The sequence below is a fragment of the Notothenia rossii genome (genome assembly GCF_949606895.1).
Source record: "Notothenia rossii genome assembly, chromosome: 3".
NCBI classification, from domain to species: Eukaryota; Metazoa; Chordata; class Actinopteri; order Perciformes; family Nototheniidae; genus Notothenia; species Notothenia rossii.
In genome coordinates this window covers 4812767-4829676 of record NC_136901.1, presented here as the reverse complement: position 1 = coordinate 4829676, position 16910 = coordinate 4812767, and the positions used below count along the sequence as shown (strand labels likewise).

Here is a 16910-nt window from a genome sequence, read left to right as displayed (position 1 = left end):
AACCTTAGGCTCTCTTCTCGCTTGTGTTGCAGTGTTTTCTCTTTGTATCTGAGATCACGCCTACAAATGTTTGCCAGTATTGTTTTGCAGATCTGTGCTCCTTGTCGAACACACAGTTGTTGGATCCAGGCCTCATTTCAGCACAGCAGTACAAGTCAACTTTTATAACTAGTTCCCCCATTAATGCATGCGGGTCATTCTGGAGTGGATTTAGTAGCTGGAGTTTTCTTGAAATGAATGCAAGACAGAGCCGGACAAAAGGACGAAATAGAGGCAGCAGAATGTATCCTGTTTGTGTTGGATAAACCAGGACAAAAGCACTCGTTATCCCTGTCCCACTGGAGGCTCCCCCAGCTCCACAGCCACAGACGGTCCCGGCGTTGAATGAAAAGCATCCACCAAATGTCAAACACTGGTGTGAAAAACAACAAGCAGCTTGACCAGTCTTGTTTTGGCTTCAACATTGGATCGCAGCCAACTGTTCATCTTCTAACGAGCACAGATGCGCCGATGCACGCGGATGCAGTCCCTCGGTGCAATGGTGGCAATGAGAAACGGACCCAATTAATGATCTATTTACGTGTGATCTCAGCTGTCTGATTCCTGCCCTGCATTTGCATAATTGGCTTGCTAGCTGATGTTAGCCACTGAGCTCTTGGATCCTTAAAGGTGTTATTATTATTCATACATCTACATTGTTAGCTATTTTGTTTTAGTCAATTGAGGTGTTTGAAGCTCCTAAAGTATAACAGACTTTTGATAAATCATATGCAAGGCAAGGTGATGTATTCAAATGGCGGCTTTAAAGTAGAAACTCCATCTTCAATCAATTAAATCAGCAAATCCTTACAGTTGAGTAGCTGAACATTTGTACTTTTTGGGCTAAAGAATGACTAGGTTTTAACTATATGTACATTTTGGCTGAATAAATGAGATGTATATACAGGAAATGTTATTTTTAGGAATTGCTTTGGGCGTGTTTTCTAATGCCAAAGGTGAGGGAGCTCTTGTTCCCCACTCTGAGTGTTGGTAAGTCAAAGCCAGGCGTCACCAGGTGAAGAAGCTATTGAGCCATTACTATTGATCAACACACACACACACACACACACACACACACACACACACACACACACACACACACACACACACACACACACACACACACACACACACACACACACACACACACACACACACACACACACACACACACAGATAAATAGTGATCATTTTCTAACATTATGGTGCAGTAAAAAGCTAGCCTTGTTCCTCTTAAGTAGATCTGGTCAATAAGGAAAAGCATTATGTGAAATGATGTTCACAATCAGACAGAGGTGGAGTCCCTGACTGACCTGAGCTTTGACTCGTTCATAATAAAAGTCATAATGGTTACACCCAGGCACATGAAACGTGTCTGAGCGGAGGTTTAGGGTTTAGAGGTTGCATCAAAATCAATACCTTCAAATGTTTTCACTTGGACAGGTCATTCAGTGTCTCTTATTTCCAATGCAATGTGGGTCTTCATCTGTGGATATTTTAAGACACATCAGCCTGAAGAGACTTTTCTTCAAGTGCAGACGTGTGTCAACACAGGCCGAACTGCATCAAACTCACAAATGAGCAAATCAGGATCACAGCTCCGTCTCTGCCCAGCGGCCTTATGGGAGGACGCTCTTGAAACACTGAGGTTAACAAGCAGCGGTTTGGATAAAAAGGAAAACACTTAAAGGGTGGAGAGTCCAACATCACCAGAGCATGTTTCCCTCACTCTGTGTCCTGCTCTGTATGTGGACTGTATTGATTGCCAAACCACAGTTGCAGCTCTAATCTTTCCTCTAAGTGAGCTACTGTCTGAGGATAAGCATTGCATTATGTTCATTTTGTATACCCGGGCTCTGTGTATGTTAGGTAGCAGTGTGCAGCGTGTGAGATAAAGATGTGTTGCTGCTTACAGGAAACCCAGCCCATCTCATAATGGCTCGGGAGGAGAGAGAAAACTGGATTTACATCCGTACTGTGAGTGCCAATGTACAGGGGCAGCAGGACTGCATACATTATGCGGTTGAGTAAACACAGAGAACCCGTGATAATGCACTCACCATGTTGACTTCTGACACCATGTCTATGCTGGCCACGTCTATGCTCATCCCCACTGCAACTGGGGCGCCTGCAAGAGGTTAAAAAGCACAATATGTAGAGACCCTTTACACCTGACCACAACACTGTGAATGGCGGCAAACATAAAGCACAGGGGGGGATTAGGGGGAGGTAAACATGGCACATACCTCCAAAGTCCGGCCTCAGTCGGATATCATAACCCTTCAGTAGTTTATCCACCGTCTCCTTCACGAAAGACATGTTCCCCGGTTCATTGACGCTGGAATGAGAGCAGAAGAAAGAAGGGGGGACATCACCTTGGCTCCGGCTGTCAATCAACCCGTGCAATAACCTTGACTTCTCACAGAATGACAGAAGCACTCACCTTTTCGCGCAACACACAATCGAACCGACAACCAGTGCGGAAAAGACGCGAAATTGACGCACCCTGTGCAAAGGAAACATCACCCCTATTTTTTTGTATGTGTGCTTTTCTGCGTTGTTTACAACCACAACAACAGCAGCAACAGTCGAGACGGCTCCGGACGCTCTTTCAAAATCAGAGTAAATCCATTTATTGCCCCGAGAGGTGAAAGTCGACTGAGAAGAGGGGTAAAAGTCAGCAGCTGGCAGTGGATGGAGTCAGATGTGAAATATGGGCAGACATCCCCGACTTCAAACACTGGCTCCGGTTTGCCGTGTGTGACTGTGCAGAAGAAGAAGAAGCGGCTCTACATTCAGGATCTGAAGCGCATATTGATGAGGAGTGCGCGCGGGGTGCTGCTGCTGGTGGCGGTGAAGGCACTCGGTTTGTTCAAATCTGAGACGAAGCCCAACACTTACACACTGTAAAAAACATCCACCAGTAGCTAATTTTAAGTCTTTCTTTTTTATATTTGGGGGGGAATATCCCAGAGCTCAGTTTCCCTTTATTGTAATGCATATAAAATCATTTCCAATGCATGAAGTGCTCTGAAAATTCTCTTCATTTTTTTTAATAATTTGGCCAATAATCTGCCTCTGTCTATTTTAGGTATTGTGTTTTGATTGGATGTGGATGTTTAAAGGGTCACTAATGGCTTTGTAACACTTACAGTAAGTTGTAGGAATCACAAGAGACATATTTCAAAGCAGCTTCAGACAAAATATTCGAACTTTAATTCATGAAAATATTCAGAAATGTTCAAAAACAGTGGATCCTACAATTCCCATAATGCAATTTATTTGCATATTTTTATTCCTCTCCCTGAAACTCGTTTTTAAATAATCTTTAACCTTTTTTAAGTTAAAGAGAATATTATGTAACTATTTCACAGGTTAAGTTGTGTTCCCCATGTTCCCTATATATGTCAAATTAAATTGTCGCCATAAATATATTTTTCTTGGCATAAGTTAAGATGGACATTTTTTACAGTGCTCTTCTCTCCATCTGCGCCAATCCCCTTCCCCAGTTTCCTGTAAAAATGGCGGGACCCGAACCATATCGAGGAGGGACAGGCTGTGTTTATTAATCGATGCTTGTGATTGATCCTTCAGTTTATCGCCGATAACAACCCTCTTTTTTCCTCGACTAAAATGTAGGGCTCTAGCATTGATTATATTCAGACTGAGAGATATTGAAGTCGCCAGACACTCCGTGGATAATTAAGCTCACTTGGAGAACCTCGTTAATATATAATAACGTGTGTGTGTGTGTGTGTGTGTGTGTGTGTGTGTGTGTGTGTGTGTGTGTGTGTGTGTGTGTGTGTGTGTGTGTGTGTGTGTGTGTGTGTGTGTGTGTGTGTGTGTGTGTGTGTGTGTGTGCGCGCGTGCTTGTGTGGTGACATTTCCTACCTCGTGTCATAGATGGCGAACAACTTCTTGTTTCCGTCAACAGCATTCCTGAAAGCAAAAGGGCGATGACATCATTAATGCTAAAATAGCTTTTAGCCAATTAAAATGACTTAAATCACAATCATTAACATATCCATTGTTGGGAAATATTGGGGTCTCCTATTTTCACCATATGCTTGGATGGTTTTTAATTCACATTTGAGCAGTTTCATGAACCTTAAAGGTGTGTGTGTGTGTGTGTGTGTGTGTGTGTGTGTGTGTGTGTGTGTGTGTGTGTGTGTGCGTGCGTGTGCGCGCGTGTGTGTGTGTGTGCGTGCGTGCGTGCGTGTGTGTGTGTAAACTAATATGTGCAGCCCTCTGTTTCAGGTAAGCAGGAGTCTGAAACAGTGGGATGCCTGCAGGGCAAAATATTGAAAGGCACTGAATTTCCTCTGGGAGAGCCCCTCACCCCCACCCTCTCATCTCCAAACACACACACACACACACACACACACACACACACACACGCACACGCACACGCACACACACACACACAATTCTCTTTCCTCACACACTTGCCCCCTCTGTCATCACTCTGCAGGAGCTGTCCGTGGTGTTGAAATCGGCCTCCAGAGGGGACACCATTTCATGTTCCTGCTGTTACTTCCCCGCGCACAGACTGCCCTTCCAGACGGATTAAGTAAAGTGTAGGCATGTTAAATATCAGATACTAATTATACCGGCTGCGAAACGTGGATCTCGGCTTCCCTCTTATGGCAACCGTCAGGATGATAACGATTCCAGACTTTTTCTGAAGAGGGTTTTTAATTGCATTGCATGTTTTGACAGTACATACAGTAGGCCTATGCATATTCATGATTTAACATAAATAAACCAGCATGCAAAAAGTAGTTATGCTAGTTGCATAAGCCAAATAAATGCCGTTTGTTGGTTGGTCTTGCAGTATTTTACTCACTCACTCAGATGTATAAAAACTCACATCAAATTAACGTTTTCTTGAGCCTTCACAGACACCGTAAAAACATCCAGCAGCACTGTTTTTAATATCAGATCTCTCGGTGTTTTTGGCAGTGTTTTTATTTTTTATTTAAAGTGTCTCAGACTTATGCAGTCAGCAGGTTTGTTACGTTAGTCTGCAGAAAGTTTGTGGAGTATCTCCGAAAAGGTGAGCAGATAACGTTAAAAGTAACTGAAAAGGGTTTGAAATAGCGAAAGTAATATAGTATATATAATACCATAGATCAGATAAATGGATGAGTTTACTAAGATACAGGTATTAAACGGTGGAAAACGTGTCTTAAAGTCATGCAAATGTAAATTATCACAAATCCTAATGATTGATCCCCTGGGGCGAATTGGGTTACGTAAGATCTTTCTATAATTGATCGATAACAGTTCAGATGCACATTTGAAGCATGGCAGGTGATGTTAATCTGACAGGGTGACGATAAGGGGGAAACTGACACTTTAAATGTTGAATTCAGCGATAGCGTTTTAAATCCCGCACCTGATTTTGTTAACATCTGACTTCCCACCCCCTTAGTTTCCCTGCCAGTGCGCCTCCTCCTCCAAACCCACCAATGGGTAGCACCTATTATAAAAAATGATTAGCCTGTCTTGCAGCACCGGCAGTAGGCGGTATAGCATCGGGACGGAAAAAAATGTGGAGAGAATCCAGTCTCCTGCGAGGCTGGCGGATAAACGCGTGTGATGCTGCTGCTGCAACACCTCTGGAGGCGATGCAGGAGCGGCGGTGCAGCAGACACTAAAGCGGGGAGACAGACACTAAAACACCGCCTGAGAGACAGCAGAAACACTGGAGGGGCTACGGAGGATTAGCTGATTGAACCCGTGATCGCCCAGTTTCTCAGACGGAGACCCCCAGCCTCCATTCGCAGCATAAGATGGTGATGGATATGCATTCAGGTACCCCGTTTTTTCTGGCTTTTTTTGTATAATTAGACACAGCATGGCAAATGAAAATGAGATTTTGTTGATGGAGAGAGTGGAAAAAGGTTATGGTGGTGGGGGGGGGGTGGCCCGTGTGAAATGTAATGCACTGGATTCAAACGCAGTGGGAGATTTACACAATGGGGATCACACTGCAGAAAATCTCTGTTCTTATGTAGGCTATTGTCTTCATGATATCTAAGGATGTCTAGTGTATCTGTGAGGTAGGTGTTCTGCATGTTAAAGAGTTGCAGCCTCATTGAGCAGAGATCGTCCCACCGCTTGATTTAGTGATTCCTGTAATGCTCTGTCTGCAGCTGAGTTTCTTTGTGTGAGTTATTGGGATTTTTTTTGCTAGATTTGTCATATTTAGAGGATAGTGAAACCCCATTTTTGTGTGTTTGGTGCATTCCTGATGCCATTTTTTTTGTCTTCTTGTCTCTCTAATTGTGTTCCAGCTAACAAAGTGAAGAGAATTTCAATCATGGCGAGGCTCGTCTTTTCCCTCCTGCTCCTGTGTGGATGCCAAAATAGGTAAACAAAGAGCTGATAACGTGCCATTGTTACAGATGTCATGCTTTAGAAGTGGAGTGTGATTTCCATGCCAAACTAATGCTTTTATTACGAAAGCAAAATGTCTTAAAGTTGCTATTTGATCAATAATCTTCAACCATAAGTGGTGTTCTTTTAGCTAGTTGTCTAAACACCTCTTTTGTCTTTTCACATACAAACACATTTGCTGCCCTTCCTCTCTTGATCTCACAACCAATCTGCACTCTGCTACATCGCTCCTTAAGTGTCCTGCTGTCGAGAAGACATCTTTGGGTGATGCTGTCAGTAAATCAGTGGAATCGCCACCTCTCATCGGAGTAGATCAATGGCTTTGAGATCACGTTCAAATCCCCCTGTAACCTTGTCTCTGTGGTAATTCCTCGGCTTGAACACAGTGTTCTTTGTAATAATAAAAGTAATATCCTCCCCACAGAAAAGAGATCTTCCCTGGGACACAACGCCTCGCTTCTTGCCATATAGCTCATTTGTTTATATTTGGATCGCATGTCAAAGCCTTAATTATCTCTACTGGTAGTTGTAAGCAGCACTTATGTTAAATAATTAATCACAACGAGCCTGTCCGTAATGTGGCGAGCTAATTAATCACAATAACCGTGTTCTGTCTGACGTCCAGTTTAACTGGGATGTTGTTCCCCCTCTTTACTCTTGATCGCTTGTTTCCTCTCCTAGTCTCTGCCTGTCCTCTTTCTTTGAATCTCAACACCCTTGTTCCCTTGTTTCCTCAACTAGTCTCTGTCTGTCCTCTTTCTTTGATACTCAACACCCTTGTTCCCTTGTTTCCTCTCCTAGTCTCTGTCTGTCCTTTGTTTGAATCTCAACACCCTTGTTCTCTTGTTTCCTCTCCTAGTCTCTGCCTGTAATCTTTCTTTGAATTTCAACACCCTTGTTTCCTTGTTTCCTCTCCACCTGTCCTCTTTCTTTGAATCTCAACACCCTTGTTCCCTTGTTTCCTCTCATAGTCTCTGCCTGTCCTCATTCTTTGAATCTCAACACCCTTGTTCCCTTGTTTCCTCTCTACTTGTCATCTTTCTTTGAATCTCAACCCCCTTGTTCCCTTGTTTCCTCTCCTAGTCTCTGCCTGTCCTCATTCTTTGAATCTCAACACCCTTGTTCCTTTGTTTCCTCTCTACTTGTCTTCTTTCTTTGAATATCAACACCCTTGTTCCCTTGTTTCCTCTCTGCCTGTCCTCTTTCTTTGAATCTCAACACCCTTGTTTCCTTGTTTCCTCTCCACCTGTTGTCTTTCTTTGAATCTCAAAACTCTTGTTCCCTTGTTTCCTCTCCTAGTCTCTGCCTGTCCACTGTCTTTGATACTCAACACCCTTGTTCCTTTGTTTCCCCTCCACCTGTCCTCTCTCTTTGAATCTCAACACCCTTGTTCCCTTGTTTCCTCTCCTAGTCTCAGCATGTCCTCCGAGGCTCAAAAGGAGGCGGCGGCCAATGACAACAGCACGGTTTTCACGAGGATCCTTGACGGACTCCTCGACGGTTACGACAACAGGCTCCGTCCGGGGCTTGGAGGTTAGAGATCTAATTTGAATCATAATTCAGTCTTTTTATTTGGAAACAACACAGTCTTTAAAGGTCCATGTCCATGTCTCTTCTACATCAACATGTGTCCCTCTTCTCCATGTCTCTTCTACATCAACATGTGTCCCCTCTTCTTCATGTCTCTTCTACACCAACATGTGTCCCCTCTTCTTCATGTCTCTTCTACATCAACATGTGTCCCCTCTTCTTCATGTCTCTTCTACATCAACATGTGTCCCCTCTTCTTCATGTCTCTTCTACATCAACATGTGTCCCCTCGTCTTCATGTCTCTCCTACATCAACATGTGTCCCCTCTTCTTCATGTCTCTTCTACATCAACATGTGTCCCCTCTTCTCCATGTCTCTTCTACATCAACATGTGTCCCCTCTTCTTCATGTCTCTTCTACATCAACATGTGTCCCCTCTTCTCCATGTCTCTTCTACATCACCATGTGTCCCCTCTTCTCCATGTCTCTTCTACATCAACATGTGTCCCTCTTCTCCATGTCTCTTCTACATCAACATGTGTCCCCTCTTCTTCATGTCTCTTCTACACCAACATGTGTCCCCTCTTCTTCATGTCTCTTCTACATCAACATGTGTCCCCTCTTCTTCATGTCTCTTCTACATCACCATGTGTCCCCTCTTCTCCATGTCTCTTCTACATCAACATGTGTCTCCTCTTCTTCATGTCTCTTCTACATCAACATGTGTCCCCTCTTCTTCATGTCTCTTCTACACCAGCATGTGTCCCCTCTTCTTGATGTCTCTTCTACATCAACATGTGTCCCCTCTTCTTCATGTCTCTTCTACATCAACATGTGTCCCCTCTTCTTCATGTCTCTTCTACATCAACATGTGTCCCCTCTTCTTCATGTCTCTTCTACATCAACATGTGTCCCCTCTTCTTCATGTCTCTTCTACATCAACATGTGTCCCTCTTCTTCATGTCTCTTCTACATCAACATGTGTCCCCTCTGTGGAAAGAGACTCTGAAAGTTTCAGGAACAAAGATTCTCTCTCTTTTTGATCCATTTCTATAAAAACCTGTCTGAAAATGAGCTGATCAGATTTTGGCCACTTTATGATGTCATAACGATATTTTGGCTTGTGTAACCATTAGCCAATCAGCAACCAAGGTAACCCCCCCCCCCCGCCCCTTATCACCTGAATCTCCTCCTAGAGCACCATTGAGTTCTTTATAACCAAATCTCTCTCAGAGGGGCTTAGGGAGGGGCTCCTTATTTTCATCTAAAGTAACAGACAGAGAATCAGCACTTTGGAAACAGGGCTGAAACAGAGGGGATTATGGGTAATGCTGCAATGATCTGTTAGGTGTTTCAGCCAATCAGAGACAGGCTCTGGATACATCTGAGGCCTGTGATATATTGATGAAACACAGTATAATAGGGGACCTTTAATATCATAATACCACAGTCAAACTACCCAGCATGCCAACCTGAATCTGCTGTGGGAGGCCTTGTTTCCCGCTGATATTTCATGCACCGTTTCATTGGATATTGCTGGGAGATTGGCAGATACAAGAGTGGAAACTGTGCGAGCAGATGTGGAGTTTAACTCCCATGTCAGCTGAGGTGAACACATGTTTTCAGACGCTGTGTTCCCTCCTGATCCACGGCGAGGTTCATGCATGCATGCAGGTGTTTTTCTTGTACACCAGCAGAGTAGAGGAGAGTAAATCAATCAGGCTTCAACATGTTGCTAAGGTGTTTTATTCACACTCTTCGCCCTGGCAACAGCAGATAACCTTGAGAGCCATTGCCATTCAAAAGGTGCAGATTTCTTTTTCTAAAGGCCGCGCTGAAATAAAAAGCTTTTCAATTTTCCTTTTTCAACCCTTCCCTAGCTTCTCGTTCTTTAACGGCGCGGCACTTTACTCCGCTGATTTTCTTTTCCCTCCACCGCTCTTTATTTTGTCCTCACTACATCGGTCATCATTACAATTTGTTCCCTGAGTACATAGAGTGCTTGAACCATAATGGGGAAGAAACTAGGCTTTTTAATGTCGAATGCCTGATGTGTCATGGCTGAAGCCTGCTCTCACATCCTGGTAACGGTTGCTACCCTTCACAAGAGGACCTATAAATACATACCAGAAAAACATTCAGGCCTTCGGTCGGCACTCAACAAGCTGCTCAGGAACACCTTTACACGCATAGTGAGGATTAAGTTGGCTTTGCTTGTACAAAAATAACGTAATGTAAATACAGATTTTTATTCTGTACAGCTGCCATTTGAACTGATGTTGGTTTTTAATTGGGAACATTGATTACATTGTTCTATCTACCTTTCATTTGAACAAGTTTCCCTCTAATTAGTTAAAATTGTCTTTGTGTAAAAGAGTCTGAAACTAGCCCTGAGAGAGAAACCAAGTGAATATCTTGGTTTTGTGGAGTTTTAGTGACACAAAAAGACACTTTTATTCACTATTTCCTTACCTCTTATAGACTAATCAATGATGAAACTAATCCTTAGTTGCATCCTCTGCGCTGTTAGATTTGATGCGGCTCTTGTCAGGGAGGAACTCCTAAATATCAGGGGAATAAATTGACTTACGGACGGCTTATCAACTCCAATATCTGTCCTGTATTACTTCATTCAAAAAACTATTCAATAATGCTTTTTCTCTTATCTTTTTAATGACCTCCCAACATTCTCACATTCTCTCTCTTAACAGAAAACGTCACCGAGATCAAGACGAATATTTTCGTCACCAGCTTCGGCCCGGTGTCTGACACAGAGATGGTGAGTTCATCTGCAGCAAACACAGTAAATACAAAGAGAGAGATTGGCTTCGCTGGGTAAACACACACACACATACACACACACACACACACACACACACACACACACACACACACACACACACACACACACACACACACACACACACACACACACACATAAACGTCTCCAACGCCCACCCAGACTACTGTAGGTATTTTTAGATGGAAACATATATTTACATTTGATGAGACGGGCCCCACTGCTCACGCTGTTTCCCGGGATGAACGCTCCGGTCCTGGTTGTCTCTTTGAAGATTGGATTTGTTTTAGCTTCATGTAAATGAGGCAGACTGAACGTGGATGACATTTAAGATTTAATGCAACGTGGCTGGCCCATTCCCACTTGTTCATCCCTTTATTAATACATTCTCTTATGAACTATACGGTTCCACTTGGCTGGCATTAAATCTTCTTTTCCATTAAATCTCCCATTACACCCGGCCATATCCCTGGCTCACTTTGACACAGCAGTTGCCACTTTCCCATAATTGACTTGAAGAAGGTATTGACAGCAGTGCATGAATGATTAACGAAATGCTGCGAGGGACTTGAATAGTTTTTGCGGTCCATAAAAGCGTATATGCCAGCACCACTAACATCGCTATTATTCTGCAGGATGGAGCGTTCGTTTCCTGTTCATTTCTCGTTGTTTTCCTAGCTTGAAACGGGTCGATATTTCACACATGAGCACATACATGATGCATCTCCACAGTGCTTGATCTGCAAAATCCTAGTGGATGTGTATGAAGGCATTAAGGAGGATCTGCTGCACAATGTTGGACCATTCGGTGCTGATTGACAATTGGCTGCTAAGTAGCAAGTGAAATGAGCTTCTTCTGTGTTAATGCACTTATTTGTAGCTCTGAAATGAGACACCAAAAAGCTCCATTAGGGAAGAATATGATGTTGCAGCAGAGGCTCTACGTAACTTTAAATTCTTGTTTTGGGTAAATACACCACCAGACGAAATGAGCTCTGAAACTCGAGAGTGAAATAGAACTTTCTGCCTTTGGCACCCTTCAGCACGTTTTGAGATAGAGATGATCAGAGGGCAGGCAGGTTGGTAAACATGAGAGCACTGACATCACGTGCTTCATATTTCTGGTGGAAATGTTCCGGTTTCTCTGGTCTCAGGAGTACACCATCGACGTGTTCTTCCGTCAGAGCTGGAAGGACGAGCGTCTGTGCTTCAAAGGGCCCATGGAGATGCTGCCGTTGAACAACCTGCTCGCCAGCAACATCTGGACCCCCGACACCTTCTTCCTTAATGGAAAGAAATCCATCGCTCACAACATGACCACGCCCAACAAGCTGCTGAGGCTCCAGGATGACGGCACTTTGCTTTACACCATGAGGTACATCTCCTTCCTACTCTTTTACAACAGCTATGCAACCTCTTGGCTGTCCAACATTGATTTATTCCATACATGTTGCTAAGCATAAGAGAAGTGCTTAGAACTTGTCTGCACAGTGTTGATTTTCCAGGTGCAGTTTCTAAACAATGTCGATCAAATGAAATAACCTGGCTTTTATGAGCTCATGCTTCTTTTATAGGAGGTTAGTGAAAGGCACATTTTTTAAAGAGTTCTTTGAAGATGAAAAAATAAGCTAGCAAGGCCAACATAATTCACATTTCAGCTTTGAATTAAGAGAGGAATCCAGTGCTAAAAGCCTTCAGTGTGGCACTCAGACTGTGGGAGAACAGTGCCACCCAGTGGCCAATCACAGGCACTTGTCCTGGAAAAGTCAGTATTAAAATAAGGGCAAATATTTCAAGTCTTTCCTTAAATTTGTTCTATTTTTTGCTTTTGAAATTGCTTTGAGACATACTTAATGACACATATTAGTGTCTCTTTAAATGAGACAGCAGAGGAAGGTCATCAATTATGAAACGCAGCCTCATTGTGAACTATGGTTTTGGCAGTCATGGAGTGAACTATAGTTTTTGGCAGTAGTGTAGAGGCAAATAAAAAAAGAGACAAGCAGATGGTGAGCACTCGAAATTAAACCACCAGTATTTAAACTTAAAAAGCTGACAGGAAAGGAACAAATTATGTGAAATTGAGCTGTGATCCATGCTTTCTGACATAACAAAGGTTGTTTTTGTTTAGCAGAACAGTGGTGTGACCACAAAGACTCGCCGTGACCTTTCCCCCAGAGAATTAGAATAATTCTGTGCTTATCCTCAGGAGTTACTGTAGCTGCAGGACTTAAGAGTGTATCACAGATGAGAGCACTCTATCTGATACCAGTAACATCCACCGGGAGAATAATGCTGCATGGAGGACAGATTATCCATATGCAACCGCCCGGACACATATCTGAAGAAGAGATCACTTACACTCACCTCTTTGTCACATGCATCCAACGCAGTGTGAAGCACGTCTTAATCAGTTATGGTGGAGCTCAACTTTGACCTCGAGGCTTAACAAGTGAAGGATTGTGTGTGTGTGTGTGTGTGTGTGTGTGTGTGTGTGTGTGTGTGTGTGTGTGTGTGTGTGTGTGTGTGTGTGTGTGTGTGTGTGTGTGTGTGTGTGTGTGTGTGTGTGTGTGTGTGTGTGTGTGTGTGTGTGTGTGTGTGTGTGTGTGTGTGTGTGTGTGTGTGTGTGTGTGTGTGTGTGTGTGTGTGCACTTCCATACGTGTTGTTTTATGGAAATCTATTCATACATGTATTTATGTCAGGATGCAGAAATGTGTGCAGGAGAGAAAGGGCTTTGATAATCTAAAAATGGCATCACGTTCCCTGCCACAGCCGAAACGAGGCAGCAGTGGGTTGTCTTTAATCGTCTAATTGTTACAGTGCTGTGCCCGTCATTACCAGCAGAGCTTATCCACAGGCAGCACTGGTTTTATTTCCTACACACACACACACACACACACACACACACACACACACACACACACACACACACACACACACACACACACACACACACACACACACACACAGGCCATCTGGGCACTCGGAGGTTACAGCCAACACAACGATGGGTTTGTTAATGTGTTTTACATGCCTGTTTGCATTGACTGTTATTCAGCTTTTCAGTTTGTTATCAAGAAAATAAGGGAATAAATGATCATTTCTAGCAAAAATCTTATATAAATCTAATTGAACTAGTTATTTACATATAGTATACGTTATTTCATGGATTTTTTTTGCATACAAATACAATAAGACTGCATTAAATCCAGATAATAGAAAGCAGACACTGTAATCAATCAAATCAAATACATTCTTGAAGAACAATGATGTGAAGATGACACACCTGTCTTATATATCAACTAATTATTGCATTTAAAAAAGCTGCTTGATGATTATTAATATTTGTTGAGCCTATAAAGATGATTAATTGTGTTAAACCAATAATATATAGTATTAACAGTCCACCCACAACAAACAGAAACCCCTTTGGATGCTGTAAGCAGGTGCAGCATGCAGTAAATGGAGTAACTACAACATGGGTACGTTGCTGTAAGATTCACACAGACACTTTGTCCACCCATCCATCAGGAAACGGCTCTTACAACATTCACACTCGTAACCAGAGGAACAGACACACTGTCATGTCACATTACAGACATTACATCCTCTCCCACACACACACGCACACGCACACGCACACACACACCACTTCCACATGCGGGTGCGAATGAGAGCTCATGTCATTTGAAAAGCATTACTCTGAGGATGAGCGCTTGGCTCTATGGAGCACATTTGTATGCATTTGTCTCCGTGAATAATTCATAAAATGCCCCTTTTCACAACGCTCCGCGAGCTTAATGCACATGGAGCCTGATGGCGGTCCATTACAGCCGACTGCAACATGTACGGCTTAATCAGCTGCTGGAAATCTCCACACTACCACAGAGCGAGTGCATTACACACCATTATCATTAGGAACAGATATTTTCATTCATGCTCCTAGTGCTGCCTTTAGACTTCTCTGTAATCATTACAACGGGCTACCATACTGACTGTGTATGATTTATCAAATATAATCACACTTTCTAATTCGTTTCATGTATTTACACTTCTAAAACATTCCTTGTCTATATGACATATCCCCGCCTCCCATGAGACCGACTGTATGTGATACAAGTTGTTAAAAATGTGCTTGTTGGTGTCCAAAGACAGATGGCTCAGTGTGTATTACAGCCCAAAGCCTCAGGACACTCAATTCAGCCCTTTCTGCTTTTGTCCCGTCGTCCAAGTTCTCCACTTTCCTGCAGGATCAGGCGTATTGTAAACCCTAGATTTCCCACAGGTGTGTTTGTGATGAACTGCTTTTTACTGAGTCCATACTGGCTGAAAGGAAGCATGGGACTCCAATGAGGAAAGTCCTATCAAAGTCACACAGCATCCAAAAACATTATTAAAAGTGTGGATTTCCCCTGGCTTTTTTATTTATTGTGAAACCTGCTTTTGTTTTTATGCAAAGGGTTAACGGGTTCGCTGTCTGCGTGGATGAAATGTGGATAAGTTAGTTGAACATTTGATAGAAGATAGAATAAATAGCACCACACAAATCTACACTATCCTTTTTAAAAGAGACCCAAATTAAAAGCAACTATCTTTACATGCATCCCTGCTAACGGGGCAAGGCCACATGCATAATTAGCACATGGTACGATAGCCAACAGTCATGTTAGTCTCATGTATTTACCCCAAAGACTCTCTCTCCGAACACAATCCTTCAGCTGTTTCAGACACAATAATGCAATTGGATAATCCTGCAGTGATGTGGAAAGCAAGCTGAGTCCCCAGTCAGCTCTGTGGGGACCAGCGATGGCCCCTTACCCCACTTTGCAACGCTCTGCTCGCTTAAACTGTATAATTGAGGGAACCTCCTGCAAGAAGATACATGCATGAAGTGTTTTTGGAACGTAAAAAAAGCACGACCCAGGAGGGTTTCGCCACGTCTTGATGACACAGTTCCACCAAGATTACACTCGATAACTGAAGGGGAATACATCATGTACTGTGGGAGAAGATGTGCTGTAAACATGTGCTCTGATTCTCCTCTCTCCAGCCCATTAGGTTCAGGGAGTCCACATCATCGTATCACTGTTTTACTGTTTATCATCAAGCAATGAGCGAGAATAATACCCAGAGGGTCTCGATTCAATCTAGGGCAGGTAGTTAGAAAAAAGAGAAGAGTTATGATGTGTGTGAGCTTCATTCCCTTAACCATGCAGGTCTTTCAGGACACTGAGAGAGAGGAAGCTCAAATAATAACAACATGTCTTTAATGACTTGCAGAGAATTTGATTTGAGGAACAATTGAAATTCTACCTCAAGTCCTTAGAGAGTTCAATTGTGTCCATTTGGAGAAAGAGGTTGCATTCACATCTGATTGAAATCAAAAATGACTAGTTCTTTAGAAGTGTTTCCTTTTCTTTTATGCAGACAAATAACACAGAACCTCAGTGACCACCAGGTGGTAGTGTTGCCACTGTAATACCAGAGTTGTAGAGAGAGGGAAATGCTGCACATGTACATTTCACTGCTTTTGAAAAATCTGTTTTTTCCTTTTTTTATTTTAATTGCAAATCTGTAAAGCTGCCCCCTTCCGTCTAATTGTTTTTCTACCCTCTAATTTGAGTCATTCAGCAATTATAGCGCTTCCTGTAATTGCACACTGCAGGAGATACACATCCCAAAGTGACGGATGCTGTAGGACACGTTAACAGGTCCATTCTCTGTGTTTCTCTATAGACTGACCATTTCTGCAGAGTGCCCCATGCAGCTGGAGGACTTCCCCATGGACGCTCACGCCTGCCCGCTAAAGTTCGGCAGCTGTGAGTAAAACCTCTCCTCTGGATGTCCACTTTTATACTTATATCGTGTTCGACACTATATGCTAATCCCAGCTATTGTTACGTGGCATTAATCAGTCGTACAAAAGTTTAATCTAAATGTAGAGAACAATACGGAATCATTTTGGCTAATTGACAATATGTGGAAGTCCTTATCCACTTGCTGACTTTGCATTCACTGCAAGAGACAATCATGATAAAGGGCTCATTATTATTTAAGCTATGTAGAGCTCATTAGGGAGCCGCATCTTACTTAAAGGGGACCTATCATGCAAAATGCACTTTTGTACGTCTTGTATT

At 42.9% G+C, this 16910-nt stretch overlaps 2 protein-coding genes across 10 annotated transcripts in view; one reads left to right on the top strand and one right to left on the bottom strand.

The window, feature by feature from the left end:
• LOC307033984 (gamma-aminobutyric acid receptor subunit beta-3-like) overlaps nt 1-2874 on the bottom strand; it is a 41591-nt gene extending 38717 nt beyond the window's left edge. Inside the window, exons 1-3 of one of the 2 annotated variants that reach the window (XM_079672635.1) lie at nt 2483-2874; nt 2286-2377; nt 2100-2167 (exon numbers count right to left, since the gene is read on the bottom strand). In XM_079672635.1, coding sequence (XP_079528761.1) covers nt 2100-2167; nt 2286-2377; nt 2483-2562 — 240 coding nt within the window. In that variant the 5' untranslated portion in view covers nt 2563-2874. The remainder of the gene's footprint in view (nt 1-2099; nt 2168-2285; nt 2378-2482) is intronic. The other variant, XM_079672636.1, reaches the window with a different exon arrangement.
• LOC307033985 (gamma-aminobutyric acid receptor subunit alpha-5-like) overlaps nt 1-16910 on the top strand; it is a 97166-nt gene that overhangs the window by 60867 nt on the left and 19389 nt on the right. For 5 of the 8 annotated variants that reach the window (XR_013806738.1, XM_079672637.1, XM_079672640.1 and 2 more), the window contains 6 exons: nt 4511-5856; nt 6339-6414; nt 7853-7974; nt 10684-10751; nt 11927-12147; nt 16510-16592. Coding sequence is in view for 7 of the 8 variants with exons in the window: in XM_079672637.1 (XP_079528763.1) it covers nt 5835-5856; nt 6339-6414; nt 7853-7974; nt 10684-10751; nt 11927-12147; nt 16510-16592 (592 nt within the window). In the remaining variant the exon portion in view is untranslated. Of the gene's footprint in view, nt 1-2838; nt 2906-3149; nt 3675-4510; nt 5857-6338; nt 6415-7852; nt 7975-10683; nt 10752-11926; nt 12148-16509; nt 16593-16910 lie in introns of those variants that run through there. The other 3 variants (XM_079672639.1, XM_079672643.1, XM_079672641.1) reach the window with 3 other exon arrangements.